General features: G+C 40.2%; 2 protein-coding genes across 2 annotated transcripts in view; both read left to right on the top strand.

Moving 5' to 3' along the window:
* The window catches only part of mpzl3 (myelin protein zero-like 3), an 8,744-nt gene extending 8,136 nt beyond the window's left edge, over positions 1 to 608 (top strand). Inside the window, exon 6 of the mRNA XM_034867133.1 lies at positions 150 to 608. Coding sequence (XP_034723024.1) covers positions 150 to 230 — 81 coding nt within the window. The 3' untranslated portion in view covers positions 231 to 608. The remainder of the gene's footprint in view (positions 1 to 149) is intronic.
* An 8,722-nt stretch (positions 609 to 9,330) lies between these two features.
* On the top strand, positions 9,331 to 20,733 carry gap43 (growth associated protein 43). The gene is made up of 3 exons (XM_034867567.1): positions 9,331 to 9,652; positions 16,438 to 17,086; positions 19,494 to 20,733. The coding sequence occupies exons 1-3, from the start codon at positions 9,623 to 9,625 to the stop codon at positions 19,571 to 19,573; spliced, it is 759 nt and encodes a 252-aa protein (XP_034723458.1). The 5' UTR covers positions 9,331 to 9,622; the 3' UTR covers positions 19,574 to 20,733.
* The last annotated feature ends 2,208 nt before the right edge of the window (positions 20,734 to 22,941 follow it).

The following is a 22,941-nucleotide window of genomic DNA, read 5'->3' as shown; positions in this document are numbered from 1 at the left end:
GAAAATGGCTGCAATGAAACAAAGAGTGAAAAATTTAAAGGGGTCTGAATACTTTCCGTACCCACTGTATATATATGTCTGTGTGTATAGAGTATCTGTCTGTATGGTATTTTAATTTTTAGTTTTGGTCTTTTTTCTGGTCTGCCCAGGTCTTGGAGGATGAAGATGAGTATTACAACCTAAAAAAGAAGTCTCCTGTGGATGAAGGCTATACTGAGTCTCAGTGCTAGAGAACCCTGCTGGTATGGAGATATAACTGCAACTTCTAGACTGCAACTTCTAGATGTGCCTTACATGTGAGAGGTATTGAGTCACTTTGGTGATGTTTACTTTTTGAGGTGACTCCTTTTTGGAATAATACTATTTTTCTCTTGAGGAATCTGAAGTATGCATCTCCACCATTATATGTACACAGTAAATTATGTCAATAATTTCGTTTTACTGTTGTCTACAAGCTTCGAAATTTCCAAAGCCAAGCAAGAGGTCTTATTTCCTAAATTTCAGAGCTTGTAGTCTTGATAAGATATATGTTTATTCTATACTCCATGTACAAGTAAGCAGCTAGTGTCATTCTGCCAGTCAGGTACACACTGACTCTGTACATGCAAGCAAAAACACATAGACGAGCGCTGTATCTATTTTTATATCTTAAGGATTTATATGTGTCTCTTTCTTAGTGTGAAGGAGACAGTCTTATGTCTAATTTATTGCCTGTGTCAGAGCGGATGTATACAATCTGTTGATGTCTTGGACGATTTATAGTGAAACCTTTCTGTTATACCCTTTACTATTTATAATTTTGGACAGAAAAAATATAGTTTGATTTGAATGTCAAATGTGACCACTTAGTACTATTTATACAGTACATGTCCTATATTTTTGTGCGTGTGATTACTCAGTATATTTTGGGGACATCTGAGTTTGGATGTGGTTATCTTATATAACATACACTGCCAGGATTGAGTCATTGTTTAGGATGCACACTGTTGCTTTGTTATTTTTTTTGCTAAATAAATAATTGTTTTTTCTTTGTGAGGGAGTGGACATGACATTTTTAAAAGGTGTTTCCATCAAGTTAATACAAGCACTCAATGTATTGATGCATCTCCAAACATAGACAATTTGTTGGTAAAGGTGATAGCATACTGACACAATTTTCTCATTTGTTCTCTTTTTGTTTGGTCTTTTATTCATTAATGTTCTTGAACATTCCTTTAAAAACTCTAAGGACAGGCCGGAGACTCATATCTTCTCGCACAAATTGCGGCAGCATCTGTTTCATCATGTCATAAAAAGACCTAATAAAAACCTGCCAATGAAACACACAGAAAACAATAACTCCACATTCTGTTGCATTTGTTTCTTTATTTCTCACTTAGCTCATTTATGCCCTCTAGGTTTTAATAATTCACACACTGCTATGGTGAAACAATTATCATTCCTGCTTCATCTGAACTACCATGACAACAGCTTATTCATGTCGGCCAGCAAAAAACAAAGATTTAAAACATTGATTGAATAAAAAAATAAAATGCAGCCTATTGCCTGGACTCAATCTTCTAGAAAAATGTTGGGGAGGGGGTTACTCAGATTTTACCGTTAGATCCACTCAACTTTTCCTTTTCTAAACCTATTTAGCCAGAATGTTAGTGAAACATTGGTTAATCAACCTTAATTCTCTCTCTAGCAGAGAGGAGGATCCAATCCTCCCCAAGGTGAAGTACTGTAGATTTTCCTTATTTATCCAAATTTATTTCAGCTGTTGGGTTTTGTTAACTGGGAGGAAATCTTGGAATACAATAACGTATTAGCGGTAATACAATACTCTCCTAAACAGTAGCATCCAAAAGAAGTTAGACCCACCAGCGATGGCTAAAACTCAAGCCACTGCTCTATCCCCGCCATAGGAAGTGTACTGATTAGTCATGACAACAGATGCATAATACCTTGGTATTAAGTAGCATCATGTTCATATTGAATGACCATAACTTTTGCTTAGCTATCCTGTTGTCGAGTTTGATGGACTGAAAAAAGTGTGTTTCCTCAGGAAACTCAAGCAGAGAGGAGCTTTTCAAAACTCATAGGCCTACCTGAGGTCAACCACTTCCCAGGAACGGCTCACCGGCCTTGCCGTCATCAGTATCAATCGCTCAATAGGGGAGCAGATTTCATACGATAACATCATCAAAGACTTTGCGTCAAGGAAGGCCAGAAAGGTCAGGTTTTAGTTTTCTGTTCTTAGTGCAATAGTGTAATAGTTTGATTATCCTTAGTGTGTTTTCACATTTGTGTGATGACGGATTTGTTCTATTTAGAATATTTATTCTAAATTTGCATATTTTTATTAATATTTTATATTATCGTTTCTCTCTGATCTTGTTACATTTTATATATATATATATATATATATATATATATATATATATATATATATATATATATATATACGTGATTGTATATATTTTTGGCACACATATATACATACATACTGTACATACATACACACTTACACACACACTCTAATACAGTAATTCTGCAAAATTCTGTACGGACATGTTTGTGTTTTTGTTTTTTGGCAGGGGGGGGCGCGTGAAGGGGGTATCGCCCAAGGTGTAATTCAATGTTGAAGCGCCACTGTTTTCGGGCCATGCAATATTGTTGCTTGTTTGTTTGGCATGCTATTGACAGCGCTTCAATTTGTTTACATTTTCATTTGGACAAAGAGTTTTTTTTTTTTAGAACTAAGGAGGGGAAACAATTGTAAAAATGTCCATGTACTGGGTGCTAGTACATGTGAACTAGGCCTGATTTTGTTAAATACTTGTATCTCTCCACGCCTCTAAAACCCTTCAAATGGAATAATTGGAGAGAAAAAAACTCTTGGTTGAACTTTTTTTTTAAGTCAAGGCCAGACTGAGCCTTCAACATGTGTTTTGCAGTCACACACAGACGTTGTTTAATTTTAAGGGTGTTAAGCCAAAAAGGTGAGGCCACAAGTGAGCCACTGCCCTGACCATACTAAGTTCCATGATGTACTGCAACACTACGAACTTGAGAACAAGGCACCAGAAATCAACAGCTTGAACATTTAAAGCCCAAAAAGCACATGCCAGTATCAAGTGACCTTTGTTTCTGGTTGTATCTCCTACTGTACAGCAAGTTGCCACCTTACAATTTTAGTGATTCAAATTCTCCCCCTTTTCTATGTGCGCCACAGTACAAAGAAGAAAGTAAAAACTGAGAGAAATTTTGTGTAATTTCTCCTACAAATCGTTGCTATGTCTTGATGGAAAAACACCTGTGTGACCTGTGGGTGTAGCTGTGTCAGATGAAGTCACGTCCCAGCTCAAAAGTGGACACCTGGTCCAATTTTATTTATTTTACAGCTGGTTGGAAAAGCTTTGATTTCCATCCTCTAAGTTATTGTCCTCTGCTGTCTTGGATCATACTGCAGGAAGAGGAACCATAGGTAGTGAGCAACTAAAGTGATTTTAAAAGTAGTTTATGGCTAAACTAAATGCCCTACACCTCCAGCATGGATAGACGAACTTAACAATTTGAGTTGACAGATTAATTCTAAGGCAAAAATTAAAATTGTGCATCGTGGAACATCCTACAACATACTCAATCACTTGCATGAATGTGCAACAAGTGACTAAAAGAAACAAATAGTAATTTGAAATAAAATTATTATCATTTGTGTTTTATTTGGTGTCTACAAGTAGATATTAGTGGTATAGCACATACTTCTGAAAGGATAACAATGCACTGACACAATGTATCGGCTTCCTGATAACTACATGATAAATACAGGAGTTTTGAATGTCTGTTGAATAATCTAGCACAGGGGTCTTCAATATTTTTCAGGCCAAGGACCCCTTAAATGAAAGAGAGATGGAGCAGGGACCCCACACAACATATTGTATTAACTTGAGTTGCATATTGGTCCTTCAATAACGTCTAGGGCGGCCTAAAGCCTTCATATCATTTTATGGTGCACACATTACATAGCTGTTAAAATAACAATTATTGACATTTATACATCTTGTTTTAGGGCCGCGTGGCGCAAAGTGTCTTTGCTGTTTTATGGCCGATACAGTTGTCAATTCCCCGTCTAGTGCCCACGTTGTTTAAATAGAAAAAGATCCTGGGCCCTTGGCATCTGGTCTTACAGGGAGGTGTGTTCAGGTGAATTCTTGGCGTATTGCTATCTTGCGGCAGCAGAAATTGATTGCGACAATGACCAACCAAAACTAAAGTCATTAGAGCAGCATTTCATTGAATCTTAACAGCACATTAGTAAAATGCGCCTAGGCTTGTGCGAAGCACACACACACTATGCTTGTTATACACACACAGGGATGCGCAGCAGCACGCAAACATGGGCAAAATTTAAAATAAAAGTATTACGGTGCAAATCCGCCATCATAATAGCACCGAGGTAGAAAGGCACCTGGCTTTTAAAGGAATGGGAGATGACACTCTGATTGGATCATTTCATGTTACGCCCAAAACACACCATGCGGCCAGCGGACAAAGACCCTTTATTCTGCCGTCAAACTAGCTAAAGTTGATTTGGACACGCCCTAAACGCACCTGCGCCATGCACTTCACGCCGCGTGCTTTATCGTTAAAAATAGGGCCCTTAATGTTAAACAAACATGTAGCACTGTGGATGGTTACATTACCTACAGGCCAATAAGCCTGGCATCAATGTGTAAAATTAAAAACAAATCACAAATAGGCCGGTTTATCTCAATAATATGTGACTCGTGTTCATGTATATTTCATACATATTAACTTGAAATGAACTTTTTTGAAAATTAAGTTAAAAAAATGTACAATAACTTTGTGCCCCCTGCAGTAACTCTGAGGTATAAACTTAATTTCAACATTAATAAGTAAACATGTATTTAAAAAAAGAATAAATGTACAAAAAATATACATGGGTGGATTGAATCCAAATTGGAATGAATATTTCACTAAAAACTAGTCATTTTATTGTGTTCTTGGTTAAATGGCCAGTGTATTTCAGTATAATTTATTGCTGTGGCTTCTGGCTTAGGATAGAGTCACGTAGGAATTTGTACGCTAGAAAAATCCTGATTGGTTTGAAAATAAGAAAACTTAGTAACGCCAGTGAGCATTAGTCATGTGCACGAATATCTACATGTATATTTTATATAATTGTAGAGAGACATTTTCAAGGTATTATATGAAAAACCACTGTGTGCCTATATGTGTGTCTGTGTGTAGATTTATGCTATAAAATCCATTTCATGTATCTGTTCTTATACACTCAACTGGCAAATGTTTAATTGTATATCATACCAGCCAGGCATTCACATCTTAGCAATAGCTTCATTGTGAGGCTTCCTTTTTGACATTTAGTGTAATAAAACTTGTGTTCATTGTTGTAGGATGTAGTTCCTCTCCAGTGATCAACATTTTCTTCTTGCATCTTCTTATGTGACATTTTGGCAGCTCCACTAAATACCTTATTATTATCCATGTTGAGCCATAATAACAGTCAGTATGCATCACCTAGCATAACTATGCAGGTAATATGTAGTGCAATAGGGTCACTTGTGGTAACAAGGATCATTAGACACCAGACAGAGCTGCAACTTCTGAGCTTTAAACTTTTAAAACTGGTGCTTACGGCTGCAATATTATCTTAGTAATTAGTGTTACATTTTTATACCTCTTCTATAGATGTTTCAGTTTGCAAAAATGCAATAATGAGCTGGTTAGCTAACTTCTATGGGGAATATTTGATGTCAGATACAGGGCAGCGTGATCTGTGTTGTAAATCTTTGATGCTCCAGCAATTATTTGCCCTGCAAAGAGTCTAAAAAGATTACTTAATCGCCCCTTGAAGATCACCCATCATTTAAAACATATCAAGGTCTCATTACATCTATGGAGGAATAAATGTCCTTTTGAATCAAAATTTTAAAAAGCTTTCTGTATATCTTAAGCTTAATGCTGTAGTTGCGTGATTGGTTCCACAGCAAGTGTAAGATGAGTCATTTGAGTTTTGGCATTTTTTGGTAGGAAATATTTGTAAAAATCCAGATAAGATCCTAAAACAGTACACAATACAGTTTTCTACATTTATTTAACAGCTAATTGATTGTAACGGTTATGGTAAATTTATATTTGGCTTTTATCTTGAAATGTAAAGGTATTTTTCATTTGGTAGATTGTATGCAAATCTCATTGTATTTTACAGAAACAGTGACCTTTCATTGTGCAAATGAGGGGCTTAATCACTGTCAGTCTGAAAGGAGAGATTGCGTTGTTGGTGTATAATGCAACAAACTTATTACACAAATGTATTCAAACTTGGACTATATTTATATGCGGAAATAGTGTTATCTCATATATGTATAAGCACCTAGTTTAGTTTTAAACAAATGAAGAACAAGCTGATTAGTGTGAATGTCAGTGTGTTAATGGCATTGTAAAATGATTAAGGTCTGCACCATAAGTCCATTCTGGGGTGTTTGTTTGCCACCTGTAAGGATGCACAGTTGGCAGTGGTGCAATACTTGATAATCAACACTTAAAATAGGCTTTATTTAAATATAAATAGTTTACAATAAAGACAACACACTATGCTTCAAAGGGAAGCACTCACAAATAAACTGGGTTTAGCTGATGACAGCTCAAAATGGAAAAATGATAACACATGGCTGTCTAAGTTTGAAACTATATTGTAATCATGAAAATGGACTGCTTCTCGATGCTGACAAGACAGTGTGAAATTATTGATCTCTGTGGTCAGTGCAGCAGCAGATTCAGCTGCTTAACATAATCAAATAACTGTACATAGATTAGCATACTAAGAAGGTAAGAATGAAAAATGAGGAGCAACTACTTTAGGCGTGGTCAGCCAACCTGCTGCAATTGCAGATGGATTGTTTTGAAAGACCATCCCACACACTCTTGTTCTGTTTCTTTAGCTACCAGGGCCCCGGCATCAGCTTGATTTGGCTCTGGGGAATTTGAGTGTTAGGACGTTTTTATTTTTCATTTAGACAACCCCAATCATTTGTTACAGGATTGCGCTGCTGTATCATGCTCTTAAAGGACTTCTTGTTCTTAGTGTGGGGATTTGATTTGAAGTGATTTGCCACTTGATGTTTAAATGTTAATGATGTAAACAGTTTCATTAATGTGCAGCAAATACATAGAATATAATTTGTTGAATTTCTCTAAGTAAATAGGATGGAACAGCACAATAATTATGGAAATTGGTGACAGGGGTTATGTGTCTTGGTTAAGTGTTCTGCCATGAGTCACCAGAACAGCTCCAATGCTCCTTGGTAAATATTCTTCAAGTCTCTTAAACTACTGTCAGCAAATAGTGAAAAATGCCCAGCATACTGTAATGTTCCATGTTCAAATTTTGTCTGATATGCACATAAAGATAAGAAAAACAGCAAATATTCAAATTTAATAAGCAGGAACTAGTGAATTTTTGGCTTTTGTTGCTAAAGTATAATACTTAAACAATCTTAACTATATCATCAAAATTGTTGCCATTTTCTTTTCTTCAGCTAATCTATTAATTGACTAAAAGTTTCCCCTTTAATCTGGTGACTAAGGCCATAGCAGATGATTCACAACATGTTCACACTCATTTCTGCTCATTTATTCAGGATGTTCTTTTAATCACCTTTTTGTAAATTTGAAGCTGAGAAGTGGGATCTCAGACAACTTTGTAGAAAGTCATTCTGTTCCCTTGAGACACTTATGACCTAGTTATTTTGGTTGCGTGACCCAGTAGGTGACTATGAACTGGCAGCTGTATGAATGTGCATAGCTGTATAAGAGTAAAGCTGGGCAGTGCCGGGAAATGCACACTCAGCAGAACTCTGCATTATTACAGCGTCTGTGTCATCCGTACTGCTACAGAACATGATGACACATAGTGATGATGTAGTGCAGCCAAGTAAAGGTGCTAGATTTCCCTGTGTGGCAGCAGCGACCACCGGGAAGGCTGTGGCTCAGCAGGGCAGGTTAATGATTTCCCCCTCAGTGAACTGGATGTGGAATAATCCTGTAAAAGAGAAGAATAGCAGAGCACAACCCCTCAGGACTCTTTCTCCTCCTCTCCTCTCTATTCCATCTATCCATCTCTCTGTCTATCCTCATGCTCTCCATCCCTTCCTTCCTCCAACCTCATTGTGTCTGTATCATCTGCTGGTGCTCACCGGTGTCAGAGCGGGGGTGGGGACTTTTCTGACACCATAGTGTGTGTGTGTGTATGTGTGTGTGTGTTTGTGTGTGATATGAAAGACAAATACGGAGTGTGGGTGTTTGCATGAGCATGAGCATGCGCGCCTCACTGTACGGTAATGGTTATAATTGGAGTAGTGGGGATAATGCATGCGTTGTGCCCTCTCATTAAACCACACTGTGCAAATGTGGGCACAGAGGGAAAAAAAAGGGTGAGGGAGAGGGAATGAGAGAGTTTGCATTGCTTGCCTTGTCTGCCACACCCGGCCCACTTGCTTCTCTCTCCCTTCATCTCTCTCTCACACACTCCTCCTCCTCTGCTCTTCTAGTCTATCTGCTGGTGTTTCCATGAGAACAGAGTGTGCTGGGTATGGGGGGTGGGTGGGTTGGTGGTATGGGTGACGTGTCCTAAGAGCATAGTGTGTGTGTGTGTGTGTGTGTGTGTGTGTGTGTTGGTGTGTGTGTGTGTGTGTGTGCAGGCGTGCGTGCATGTGCCTTCACTGCTCATCACTGCTATCTTTCACACGTCTCTCCTGGCAAGAGATGCTTCTGGCTGTGCCAGAAAACATGCATTTGGCATCGCCGTGGCAATTTGGACGCAGAGCTCACAGGCTCATCACTGATCAGAGATCCAGAGAATGTATAACACACAGTCTGAGAGAGCCTGAGCAATCAGACGAGGCAACTTCCATTTGGAAGCTTCTTTTTTTTAAAGAAAAAGACACCTCCTTATGAGTGTGGTTGCTAAAACAAAGGGGTATAGGGAGAACCAAAAATACAGCACAATAAAAAAAATCTATCAGAGCAAAAATTGGAGGTATCCAGTCAGTCATTAAGCAAGTCTTTTTAGGGTGGGGCCGCAGCTTTTGCTGTAGCCAGGCTAAAAGGGAGGAGGAGGGGGGTGAGAAGATGTAGAAGAGAGGAGTGCTGATCTAGAAGAGGTGGAGGGGATTCATCACTATGAGCAGAAAGAGGAGGAGAAGGAGAAAGAGAAGGAGGAGGGGAAAGAGTGAAGGTAAGAGGGGAGGAGAGAGGGATAGAGGGAGAGAGGAGAAGGGAGGGGTTTAAAGGGTGGGCTTGTAGTCATTGTCAGTCAGCGAGTAAGAGAGAGAGAGGTGCGCCCAGGCAGACCGACTGAAGAGCGTGTGTGCAAACTAGGATGAGTAAATGCACTGGGCGGCTTAGCTGTTGATACAGCCAGAGAGAGAGAGTGAGAGTGTGTGTGTGTGCACGAAAGCGAGCAAGAGAGCACACGAGGGAGAGAGAGCGAGAAAGAGAGAGAGAGAGAGAGAGAGAGGGTGAGAGAGAAGAAGTGAAAGGAGAAAAAAGGGAAGAAAGAAGCAGAGAACAAAAAAGGGAGGATACAACTACAACTATGCTGTGCTGCATAAGAAGAACCAAACCGGTAAACTGCTCTGATTTGCCTTATCAATATTTTCAGCTCTTTCATAATAACATAAGGATGTATCTCAACTCTGAACTTTGTGACTATTGTTTTTAGTCAGATCAGGGTGCTTGAGGAGAGATTAGAGAAAATTGTTGGTGTAATTTGCTTTGACTCCGGGCCTGACTTGTTCTTTGTAGAAGTCTATCCACAGAGCCCAGACACGCCTAGTTAATGTGATTATCCTGCATGAATGGATGTCACCACAATGCCTCTTAGACCTCACACTGTAGTTGCAGAGAGAGGCACGCGAATGTAACTTGATCTTGGACAGCCTGGCATTCCCTTTTATCGATCATACACTTGAAAAAGTAAAAGATTATTGAAAGGCACTTAAAAGATTCCGTATTGTCTCTGAAAGTCTCCCTTATTTGTTCAGGGGCTCTACTGAACTGCGCTCATCCCCCATTGTTAATGATGATTCATTAATTAGACCAACCTATGTGCTTTTAATTGATGTCTTAAACACGGGTTTTAGTGTCTTTTGTACTTCTGTTATCTTCAGCAGAAATGGGTGACACAGGAAACTAGATTTCTACAGAGAAGAAAAAAAGGGTGGGGTACAGATTGAGTGAGCAGCACCATCATGTCAGTGGCCTCGGGGGAATACAATGGGAATAAATGAGTCTAAATGGATTATCAAAGCCCTCCAGCTTTATAAGTGGATGTTGTCAATTGAGGGTTATATGAAGTGTGCACTTATTTAAAGGGTTTTAAAGGCTGGTGTTGGGTAGTTTATAATATCCCATGGCTATTCTCAGTGGCAGAGAATAAGAAAAGAAAAAGGTGTTGCATGGAAGCGGGTGGGTCTTGACAGTGGCGAAAAAGGTGTCACTCTCCGGTGCTTAATTTCAGCAGCTATCAGGGTGGCTTTGTGCCTGATCAGGGCCGGTGTCTTGCTGCTAACTCAAACTGATAACTCATAACGCACTGGATTCCAATGCCACTTGATTGCTTCTTAAATGTTACCCGGTATGAGTCATATTAGCTCTGGCAGGGAGGAGATAGAGAAAGAGAGAGAAAGGAAGCAAGGCTTGCCAGTTAAAAGATATGCAGGAAGAGCAGGATGCAGAGCGACATGCAGGCAGGGAGAGAATGAGCGGTGCGGTAGCGTGTAGCTGGTGCACATGGAGGTAGAGGGGGAAAAAAGATGCAAGATGAGGTAGAGAGCAAAGAAAACTTGGTTGGCAGAGGAATAGACGTGGGGAAAACAGGATTGAGACAGGGAGGGAGGTTACAAGGTATAGGGAAAGGTAAGGAGAGGCAGGCATGCAGCAAATAGGGAACAAAACTGGATGGTGGCTTCAACCGGCAGGACATGAGGTAGCGACAGAGTGAAGGATGATAGTTGAAGGAGGTGAGCAGGGGCAAAGTGGAGAAAGATCAAAAGAAAGGAAGCCGGCGTGATGCACACTGCAGCCATGTGGGTGAGGCACCGGCTTTTCCCAGTGTCGCTGCCTCGAGCGTTGGTGTCTTAGCACAAGAAAAAGAAATCCACCCGGCCTACAAGCACTTATAGTTATGCCTCTTGTTTTTGAGGAGCAGAGGCATAAATTAATCCAGACATACTCTGTGGTCTTCATGGATGGATGAGCAATGAGCATGGTTTGCTGTTTTGAACATGGCAGTATTGCTGTGGATCCTGCCGCTGTGGAGTGTTAAGTGCTGTTGCAACATCTTGACCATGGGAGTGGCTACTAGCACTTCATTTAAGTCTCCTCACTAGCCAAAGCCCCTAGTTTTAAATTTAGTTTCATGCAGTTTTGAAACAAAATTCTCCACCCTTGAAGTTGCTCTAGTCTTAGGATCAAGGTTCTTCCAGGTCGATCTTTAACTCAGGTCTTCCTCAATCACCAGGCATACTCAAATCTGCCATTTCCCACCATAAATCTGTACTTAAAATTCCACCCATATGGGCTTTTTTACCTCCAAACTCCTTCCCTAGTTATCCTCTTAGCACCAGGACCATACCTGTCCTGCACTCACTTGAGGGTTTTAGCCTTAATCAATCTAGACCAAAATCCAGACCCAGTCAGCTACCTTCAAGATGATCATCTCCTCTCATACAGTCACTCTGCCATGCAGTCAAAGCCCCTTTCCCCTGAGCCTGACTTTAGCCAAAGATACAGTCACAGCCCGTATTTCCATATTCCTCAACCCCACCCCAAGCCCCTTTCCTTCAGCTCCTTTCCACCTCCACTTGCCCCACTCCTCAGCCCTACTGTCCCTCTCTCCATCCTCATCCCTCTATGAGATCAGTGGCAATTGACGAGCCTTTGTTCAGGCAGAGTCGGTGTAATTAAATTAAAGGCTGCTCCAGAGGATGTATTGATGCTGGTACATAGCTGCTTATTAGTTGCTGCGGAGTCTCTTTTTCCGGGCCGTTGTAAAAGGAACAGTGCATCCTTTAACATCGCTCATCAATTCATCGTCAAATGATGAGAGAGGGAGAGAGAGATGGCGAGAGGCGGCTGTGGCAGTCACCACCTGAGCCCCCCTCTCCTCATCTGCAGGAGATAGCTGGCTAAAAGGGTGTGGTGCTCCGCTGGGTCTGTATGTGTGTGTGAGCGTTTGTGTGTGTGTACGTGTGTGAGAGCGAGAATGAGTGGGTAGCACTTTGCTTAGTGAGAAAGAGAGTGAAAGGCGACAAAGAGAAAGGAGCGGGAGATATCCAGCAGTTGTAGACAGCAGCTATGTATTGGCTCTTTGGCGTCTGGATAGTTCCTGCAGGAAAGCAGACAGACATTGAAATTGTGCTGGGATTTTCAGGAGAGAGGTGTCATTGCAGGAAGTATGTGTGCCACCAGCAGGGTGGCTAATATCTCACTGCCTGCTTGGGAACTGTGGTAATAAGACAAATGTTTAGGGAGTTGTTAATTGTATTTAAATTAGCTAAGTTACCATATAATATATAACTTACAATATTTGGTTTAGTACTTACACATCTATTATTACAAAATGAAGTGATTGGGATCAAATAAATTTCGCAACTGCACCTGTTGGGTTTGTGATAAAAGGGCCTCTGCAAAGCTCCACGATTATAAATTCAAATATTACCCTTAATATTTCACACTCCTCTCTTGCTAGCAGCATTCGATCCAAGGCTGGGCAGAGCAGTGAGGTGTAAAGGAAGTCTCCTGCTTAAATGGATCAGAATAAAAAAACAAAACTTGATTATATACGCGCCTAGTGTGTGCATTAGCGAGAGCTGTGCTTCTGTGGTAATCAACCATCACAACCCCCCCAACCTGAATCAAGTCCCTAATGGCACTGGCAATGAGGCAGTGGGAAGGTGGTGGATTGTTACTGTGTGTCACCATTGGGGGATGGTGTGTATGTGTGTTTGTGTGTATGTGTGTGTGTCCATTGGGGGATGGTGTGTGTGTGTGTGTGTGTGTGTGTGTGTGTGTGTGTGTGTGTGTGGTTATGGTCTTGTCAGTAAAGCCATTGACTCTCGGGTGTGGTTCACACGACAGCGGGTGCCCACTCAAGGACAGAGTCAGACAGAAAGAGAGCATAGACTGCAGCTGATAGGCAAAGCTATAATTGACACATCCAGCTGTCAGCTAGTATACTGAACACAATTTAGCATGGCCATTTATTACTTTACAGACAGAAAAGACAGAGGCATTGTGCCAGGCTATTGTACATTTGAATTCTGAACATGAAGATGCTCTTATCATTTGTAACCTACACATGTTAAAGTGTCCTCCAGTAAGCTTTTAATGTTGCTAGATTATCCTTAAACTGTTATACATTAAAGGCTTGCATAGTATGTTTCACAACCATGCAAGATTTTTTTTGCTGGATAATGATATCAATTGAAATTGGCATGGCAAACATGTTGCCTCACCGCAAATTAATCAAGGAAGTGTTTAAACGGTCGTGGAGTCTCGGTTTGAATATTTAAAGGGAGTGTACCTTGTGGTGTGCTTTACCTATGGGAGGTGCTGCTGTATTTATGAATGAAAATGTGTGCTGCACAGACACTGAGTGGAATAGCGCCTGCAGGAGGGTACGCAACCAGGGTTCAGTTAGCAGTGAAGATACAATTCTTAAAGGATTTGAAATAATATTTCCATTGACATAATTCAAAATGTTAATGTAGCCACTATCTCAGTGATTAACCACTGGTATATGACAGCATAATACGTTTGATATGACAGGTCAAAGTAGCTCAGTACTGAATTTTATGGTCCATGAAAACAGACAACAGCAGTAAGAAAATCACAGCGCAGCACTTTTGACGGTGACACATTTCAATAATTCAATTGAAGATGCTATATTATTTGTGGTCAAACCATGATGGTGATCTTTCTTCCACCTCTTCACACACTGATATGAGATCACCTGGCACTCTGTTGGTATTTTATTACATTTGCACTCAAACACACCCAGATCTCTAAATTGAATGACCTACCCTCCGTTCCAACAATGATGTCATACCCCCATATTCCCTCACACCCTCATCCATCGCTTTCTCTCTCTGTCTGACTCACTGTATGCAGCCAGTAAGTAATTCTATTTAGAGTTAAGTGCTTGGGTCAAATTTTTGGAAACTGTAAGCACCCATGAGATCAGACATAGTAAAAGCCCAATTATTCACCAGAGACATGCATATTATTAAGAGAATAGGGTGTGCCAGTGGTACTTTGTCCGTCTCCACGTTGGCAATCTGTTCCAATAGTAGGACACTAAAGTTAATTTCTATAATTCTAAAAAATCACTATATTTGAGAAGCAGTGTAAAACCACTGAAATTATTCTATCCCTGTGACAGCCAAAAGTATCAGGCTGTTTTTTAATAATACATTACACAAAATTGCTTCAGGAAGATGCTGTATATTAAGAATTGCAGGAAGGGCCCGAGGCAGGATTTACACCCTGAACCCTGGGGATGGCATGCGAATAAAGGTGGTGGAGGAGGTGAATATACCAACACAGCTGCACCTTGGCCTCTCTGCTCCAATATTGGACTGACAAACTGACCCTGAATAAGACATGTTAGTTTAGGGCCTCTGGCTCTTAAATCATGTCACGCTGATGTGATTTCTCACACAGGCAGCTGTCCAATTCAAACCTTGTATCCAATATAATGACATTATTAGAGACAGTAGGTATCAAGAAATAGGCTCACGGATGTAGCTACTGAGTCGCATTTGAAAAAAAACATTTCCACTCCAGTTCACTGACCTTAAAGATGATGCTACTGCTCAGTGACATAGACCGCCAGCATTGATACATATAACCTTTTCGGTCCCCCCAACCGGCCGCACCCTCCGGCTTCACACACAACCCCTCCTTAGCCAGGCTGATTGCTCCGCCTGATTTACAAGTTCCCATTGGTCCGCTCCCCTGAGGGGTCAGGAGCACTGTCAATCAGGGTGACATATAGTCTTTCATAGCACCAACCAGCAGATAGAGCCGTGATGAGTTAGCACTCTGGTTGTCAAGGTAACCTTTGATGGTTGGGAGGGGTATGGCAGTGAATGCTGAGGAGATTCTAGCAGGCAGCTGGTTCCCTAGCAGCCAGAGACGGAGCTGCAGAAAGCTACTGTACCTAGAGAATAGCAGATTGGCTCATTATTTTGGAGAAAAAGCCTCAGTTGTGATTGCCTGCATTTTTCTGGTTACAATTTTGAAGATATCATTAGCTCTGAATCCAGGGGAAATTAATGAATGCCATGTAGAGGTTCTGCATTTAAGGGTAATTATTCACTTAATCCATTTCAGGACCATTATCAAGACGACAATATCAACCTCATGCCTGAATTGAATAACCACAATAAATGCCCCGAGTAATTTGTCGTGCCCCAAATCCCAGTGTATGCTGATTTATTATGTGGTGACAATCAAGCCACACACACTTTTGGTATTCTCGTGATACACAATGCCCCTTTCCAGCACATTAAATGATGAAATTTGGTAGATCAAATGAATCACTGGATCGTGACCGACTGGAAACCTGGAAGGACAAAAACAAAAGTTGTGCAGTTTTAAACATCTTTTTCATTTGCTGAACTGATGCTGCACTGCCTGAATGCTCTTTGACAGTTTGTTTTGCTTCATGTTGCTTATTCACATTCATTTAAGGTGCACATTTAAAGCTTTTGATTGTTTAAACTTTGGTTATAGGGAATATTTTACCTTGATTTGTTTGCCTATTCATTTTGAATGTACTGATTCATTTTGTTTGCCACTTTCAGTGCTCATCATTCATTCCTTTATTTGATTTGATTTCTTTTTATTAGATTTATATGACTCATAGCACAACGCACTATTTGATGGACAGCTATGGATCCAGTTTCAGAAGGTAATATCATGGAAACCCTTTTAATATTACATTGTGTACTGTCCTATTCCTAACCCTGTTCCTCATCCAGTCCTACACTTGTACTCAATTTTAAACCAGTCCTGAAACCTTAACCCAACTTGTCCCAGTCTAAACTTCTCCAGGAATGGCTATAAATACCTTATTTCATAAGTCACCTAATAAATAATCTCTTAATACATATATTTTATTTGTCTTTTTCTGACTTCTGACCTTCCAACTCATGCCACATTGTGCCTTTCTTTGCCAGCATGATATTTTGGGATCAGCATCCTCAAGCTAAATACCCCCACAGTAAAGGGATTCTTTGCAAGTGTGAAGCATTGCAAACAGTAAATTCCCTTGCTGGATTCCAGTGGACCTACTTAATAGCTTACAGAAGAGTTTAACTTGCTATATTTTCTCTTGGCTACCAGGTGGAGAAGAATGAGGAGGCGGACCAGAAGATTGAACAGGATGGCACCACCAACAAACCCGAGGACAAGGCCCACAAGGCTGCCACCAAAATACAGGCCAGCTTCCGTGGACACATAACTCGGAAAAAGATGAAAGACGGAGAGGAAGAGAAGGAGGGAGACAGTCCTGCTGCTGCAGATGAGGCAACAGAGGGAGGAGAAGAGGCAAAGAAAGCAGAGGGAGAAGAGGCACCTGCAAATGAGAAAGAAGCTGCAGGAGAAGAGGCCAAGAAGGAGGAGGAGACGAGCCAAGCCAAAAGCCCAGTGGCAGACAAGCCAGCTAACTCTCCAGCAGCTGCAGTTGCATCTCCAGTAGGCGCAGCAACATCTCCTGTAGCTGCAGCACCGGCAGCCTCTCCAACAGCCACCACAGCACCCTCTGAGCCCCAGAAAGAGGAGCCAAAGGTGGAGGAGAAAGCCGAGGAGAAGCCCAAAGAGCTGGAGGCCCCAGCGGCGGCAGCCATGAGTCCTATCACAGCCACAGCTGAGGCGAAGGAGGAGAAGAGTGAAGAGAAAAAGGAGGAGCCCAGACAAGCCGATGTGCCTGCTGCTGTCAGCCCGGCAGCTGAAGCAGAGAAGGAGGAGTCTAACCAAACAAAAGAAAAACAAGGTAATTACACTAAAACGTTTAACTTCAATTCATTACAGTATGATTTATTTAAAAACCTTTTACATGCAGCCCATGCCTAATAAAGCACTTCCACTTGGATTGAACCAACGAGAAGGTTTTCTTAGGTGTGCACGTTTGCAAGGGCACTGAGTTCAAAGACAAAAATAATTCCAGACACACTCACCAATCAAAAAGCAATTACTTACTGTAAAAAACGAATAACGGGGAATGGGTAGGTTCCACCTTCGTCTTCTTGGCAGCCACCGCAGTTATTAACTGCTTGTTGAGTCTTTGGGATTTAAAGATCTTTGGCAGTTGTCCACCTTTCACTGGTTAACACAGAAACACAGCTCAATATTAGATTAGACAGTCTTGTATCTCAGCCTCTGAAAGATGGAAACTCCATACTGATGAGGCTGGGATTGGGATAGAAATGCAGGGTTGGAAATGATTAAGCGCTGGTCAGGAAAACTGTTGTAAAATGGGCTTGTGATATGTGTTATGCTAGTTTATTATTAAGAAGTAGGTTGTGTAATTTGCCTAATTAATAGGCATCATGTTTTTTTGAGTCATAAAGGTTCATCAACCATCAACCAAGACCAACATTTTGACGTGGCATTTTTTTTTTAATGAAATCACAAATAAACTTTACACATTGCATTAGGTCAAAAATATCTGATAATATCCAACTTCATCTAATAGATTTGAAAACAAACCACCATTTGGCGTCCATTTATGGTGGAAACACAATGTTGACTAGAGAAAAGCTTGGAAGGCCATGAAATTACATTGTATTGATTTAACAAAATCTTGATATGAACTCATATTTCTGGTCCAAGGACTCTCAGACTGGGTCAGACAGGTAGTTAATGGAGCATGCTCACTCTGGAGTAGGTGGGGGTGTGAGGTAGGGAACTCACACACACCCACTGGAGAACTACATGGAAACTAGGTCACCTAGGCCACACTGTCTTCCTGTTGTCATAGTTACCTCCTCGATGGGATGGCTGCCCTGCATGGAGCAGAGCAGGGATAACAGGTGCTCTGATTTCAATGAATGATTAATGATCCCTACTGGTCACAATCCGCACCACAGAAGCCTGTCACAAGCAAAAACACAACTTGACAAAGAACTGCTAATTAAGAATCCACTGCTGGCCACAATCTGCTTCACCAACTGCATATTATTATTTATAACAAAGTCACTTGGCTAAGGTTTGGCAGCGCACAGACCAGACTCACAATCACAAGGACGCCAGGGACTCTAATCAGACTAAATAATTGATGAGGGTATGATCCAGATTCTTTACCTAGGGTAGTCTGTGTCACTGGCTTCACATAGTTACATCTGACCAAGTTGTTAACTGTCATAGCATGATGCCATAGCACTGCATACTGTACTAATACTTTACTATTACTAATAATTAATAATTGCATTTGTATTACACAGTTCAGTGTCTTTTGAGAGAAAGGCCCTCTAATGTCTGTCATGGTGGCTAACAATCTAACTATTTCTTACCTGGAAGATCATGCTATTGGGAGTGAAACACTCACACATTAGTGCAAACACTAACAAAGACATGATCGCCCCACTCCCCAGTCTTTCTCTCTGCCTTGCAAGGTCTTATCAGGAAATGTTTTTACTTTTTATTTGTTTTCTTTTGTATTTTATAGACATAGACATGTACAATCATAAAAAATTATTAGCACCAAAATAATCTTAAGCACAGGAATATTACAAAAAAATATATGAAGCGTCAGGGCCTTATTACTCAAAAACCTGATTAGTAATAGCTCAGTTATGTATCGTTATTCAGCAGTATTCGCCTCTTAGTAAGCCACCATTGGATGTTGTTACAGAGCAGTACACTGTAGCCATCACACAGTATTCAATGTGACAGGCCAAGATGCTGCTGTGAGTGTTACAATGTCAGTTCAAATCCTTCATGGGACCATTAGGCGCACTCTCTTCCTTTATTATTTACAGCGCCAATGTGGGATTTCAGACATTAAGTTGCATCTTCTGACAGGCATGCTCTCAGTTTTAGTAGAGTTGACATTTTGTGAAAAACATGAATTACAGATTCTTTTGTGTATTTTTTAATCTACATTTTCATAGTTTTTGAATGTTACCATGTGCTGAAATATTTCAAACATCAAAGTAGCAGCTCATACTGTATGTGATATATTTGATACTCAGTAGCTCAGAAGAGCCAGATAGATCTTTATTATTCCAACCTCACAATGTAAAACCTCTGGACAGGCTAATTTTATCTCTTACTTTCTCCTCTCCTCTCTCCGACTAACCTTTAATCTATCATGTCCCCCTTTTTCCAACCTTTCATCTAATTTTCCTGTTCTCATTTTGCCTTTTTCTCTCTTTACCCTTCACCCTCCCTCCACCCAGATGCTGCAGAGGAGTCTAAAGCAGGGGAGGCCACCCCGGCAGATGCAGTGGCGGAGGGCACCGAGTCCAAGGATGACTAAGGCAAAGTCTAACCTAAAGAAAGCAGAATTAAGAGTATGAAGAATAACACAAAAACAAAAATCTAAAAAGGTTGCTCTTTGCCTTTCCAATGTGAAGGCAGTCCGTTTCTATTTGTTTGTCATTTTTTGTGTGGCAATGATTTTCTCATGTTGGGGGAGTTTCCAGCGTTACGTTTTTTGGCTCAAGCTTATACTATAGTGTTGATGATAATGATAAGATGGTGATTACGAAAAATGATTGTTACCTTGATGATAATGATGAGGAGGAGGAGGAGGATTTAAACTTCACTATCTAGTACAAGTGAATCGGTGGTGAAATGAATGCTCCCAACTGGGTATTTCCACATGTAAAATGCATTGTGAATGCACAACACTTTATTTGCATTACAATGCACTTTCTTTAAACACATTTTGCAAATAAAATCTGTAGTTCCGCAAATGCACGCACAAAAACAAGCTGGTTTACAATGCAACTCTAGTTTTCAATACAGTACAAGTGCATTGAGAACACAGCAAATAGATAAAAAAACTGACACATCGGATTAAGAATAGAATGTATAATTAAATGTGTGACATTTCCAGTTGGTCAGCTTTATCCTGAATCCCAAAAAGCAAATATAGGACCATGTGCTCTCTCTTTATTCAGCTTGAGTCATTCAAGCTTGGTTTACACCCCTTTTACAAACTCCCTGTTTACTCACATTTACAGTTAAGGACCTGTTGTCATTTTAATGACATAAGCATATAATAAACTACAGATGTCAGCTATATTCTTGGTGTAACTGGCTCTTACATAACGATTTGTGGGCTGCCAACCAAATCTGAGAACAGTAGCATGAACCATCGAACCAGATGCATGATGGGAACTCTCCCTCTGAGAGGAACTTTTTCGCAGTCACAAAAACTTAAGAGGTGTGGCGGCTTCTTTTTGATGTCTTTGGTGTTGTTATGACAGTTTATATGAATTGGAAAAAAATACTCTTGCACTGATGTTACGCAAAAAAAGAAAAATCAAATAAATGAGCAAAGAAAAAATACTTTCCCCATGTTTCAGTGAGTGCAATGTCCAGTTTCAACCTTATCAAGGAGTTCAAACTTGTGAGAAAAAATAAAAATGGTTTCAATGTCTGTTTTCAAAATAAAGCAAATGTGCCAATTACCATCATAAACTGTGGCGTCTTGTTTAAAACCATGTTAAAATGTGCTGTTAATTTAGAGGGTAGAATATATGGGCACACTGATAATTTGGCAATAGGCTTTTTGTTTTCTTGCCGAGAGTTAAATTAGAAGACCACTCTCATCTCCCACTCTCATGTTTGTCTGTTCAATATGAAGCTACTGCTAGCATTTGCTTATCTTTGTTTTTATGAAGGAATAGAACATGACAGGTTATGTAATTCGTGTTATCCTCTGTTTCAGCAGTTGATTAGCTTAGCGTAAGAACAGGCTATCATTAAATCCTTAAAAAAACATCCTTTACCAGCACCTCTAAACTGACAACTCTCAAATTGCATTTTCAGGATTAATCTTGAATTTTGTGTTTGTACTTGAACATGGTTCCATGCTTTGTCTCTTTAATCCCTTCTCCCGAATAAGCAGTCTGCTCTGACTGTCCATTGCGCTTCCTGGAATTTCTGGAGCCTCTGCTCCGTGTTTTACTAGCTAAATGTCACTACCCAAATTTGAGGAGAAATTACCAGCATTGGCCAAGATTACAGCTATAAGCATGTAGCTATTTATAAGTCAGCGGTACGCTAACACTAGCTTGTAGTGGAACAAAGCAGCACTTTCTACCTTAAAAAATTGCAGATAAAGGCTTATGAACCAAACACGACCCAATTGGATTATGTTTTAGCAGTAATGTGACCCAAAATTCCAGAGAATTTAATAATATTGACAGCCAAGGTGACATTGTTTACTGCCGTTAACCATGCAGCTGCTTTTGTTAGCAGTTGTCACTAATAAAATACAGCAGCAATTTTCACAGTCAAATAAAGGATTTTAAATCAAATACTACTAATAGAAATGTTTCAGGAGTAATGCAACCGAGAATTGTGTAGAATTTAACGACACTGGCAGCCAAGTTGACCTTGTTTACTGACGTTAGCATGTAGTTACATGTGACAATGTTAACACCGCAGTGGCTTAAAAAATAAATAATACTCCAGTGGTGCCTACTTGGAGCTGATGATCAATTATAGCAGGTCAGTTTAGAGTTGCGTAAGACTTAGCCGAAAGTAGAAAGAACTCATGAATCCAGATTGTGTAGTTGGAATAATCTATGGAATATTTCACATATTGTTTGCTTATTCTGTGCATTGAAGCCACACCAAAGCACTTTTCCTCTTCGGTCCCCCTACAGGTTGGAAGCTAAATTGTCCATTACCGCTGTCTAATACAAACTACCGATCCGCTACTTGATCTGGCAAACTTGCATATTGCAGTTATGGCCAATAGAGGGCCGCAAAGCAAATGCAGAAGTGCCGTTCACCCTGTTTTGAGTTGATGAACCACTGAAACAATTTTGAAACCATTATTTTAAGGTACATAAGAATCTTTGGTGTTGCTTTAATGTTTGGCTTTGCAATGGTTTAATGGTTGGACTATTTCTTGGCCGCATGTAGTGACTTGTTCAAGACTCTGCTGGTTACCTTTCAACCTCGAGGTGTCAACGATGTGTAAATTATGTTTTTTTAGAGGTGCAATATGTGCCTGTTTTGGAGAGAGCCAGGCTAGCTATTTTCCCTTGTTTGTTTTTTTGTACTTGCTTAGCTAACCAGCTGCTAGATGTAGCTACATATTTACCATTCATATGAGAGTGGTAATTATCTTCACATCTAACACTTTGCAAGAAAGCCAATTTCTGTATTTTCTGAAATGTAAAACTTTTTGTTTTATATACAATGTTTATAGCAGGCACCAAACTATCAAGCTTAATACTCTAGTTACTCAGGGCATAGCCTGTTCCGGGATACCAGCAAATATTTGAAAACCTTGGTAACCACTATTTAGATATATTTCATTAGCAGAGGCAACACCTGACATGCCACATGCACATAATCCTGGTTTTAATGTTATTGGAGAAAAATACGTTTCATATCTCACAATATGTACCTACAGAGAATGACCAGAAGCCGAAATAAGGCATTTGCCACAGTATCCAGGTTTAAGAAAATTACTTAACATGTCTGTTTCTCAAACCTGGCATAAGGTCTTAGCTAGGTTTCTAATACTAGTATGCATGCAAACACACATGTATGTTAAGGCTGGAAGACATTGTTTTGACGTATTTATTCTTCAATATAACTGAGTAAAGACAATGATGCTCATGGTGTATAGCATGTCGAAAAAGGTCCTTAGTATAGTGT

This window comes from Etheostoma cragini, chromosome 3 (genome assembly GCF_013103735.1).
Source record: "Etheostoma cragini isolate CJK2018 chromosome 3, CSU_Ecrag_1.0, whole genome shotgun sequence".
In the NCBI taxonomy this organism is placed as follows: Eukaryota; Metazoa; Chordata; class Actinopteri; order Perciformes; family Percidae; genus Etheostoma; species Etheostoma cragini.
Note: the sequence above shows the minus strand (reverse complement) of the source record. Positions and strands in the feature narration are given on the sequence as shown.

Bases quoted from the DNA above. Each gene is read 5' to 3' on its own strand.
- gap43 (XM_034867567.1), top strand. From the start codon at position 9,623: ATGCTGTGCTGCATAAGAAGAACCAAACCG. The intron at 9,653-16,437 runs GTAAACTGCTCT...CTTGGCTACCAG, and splicing joins GCATAAGAAGAACCAAACCG to GTGGAGAAGAATGAGGAGGC. The intron at 17,087-19,493 runs GTAATTACACTA...CCCTCCACCCAG, and splicing joins CCAAACAAAAGAAAAACAAG to ATGCTGCAGAGGAGTCTAAA.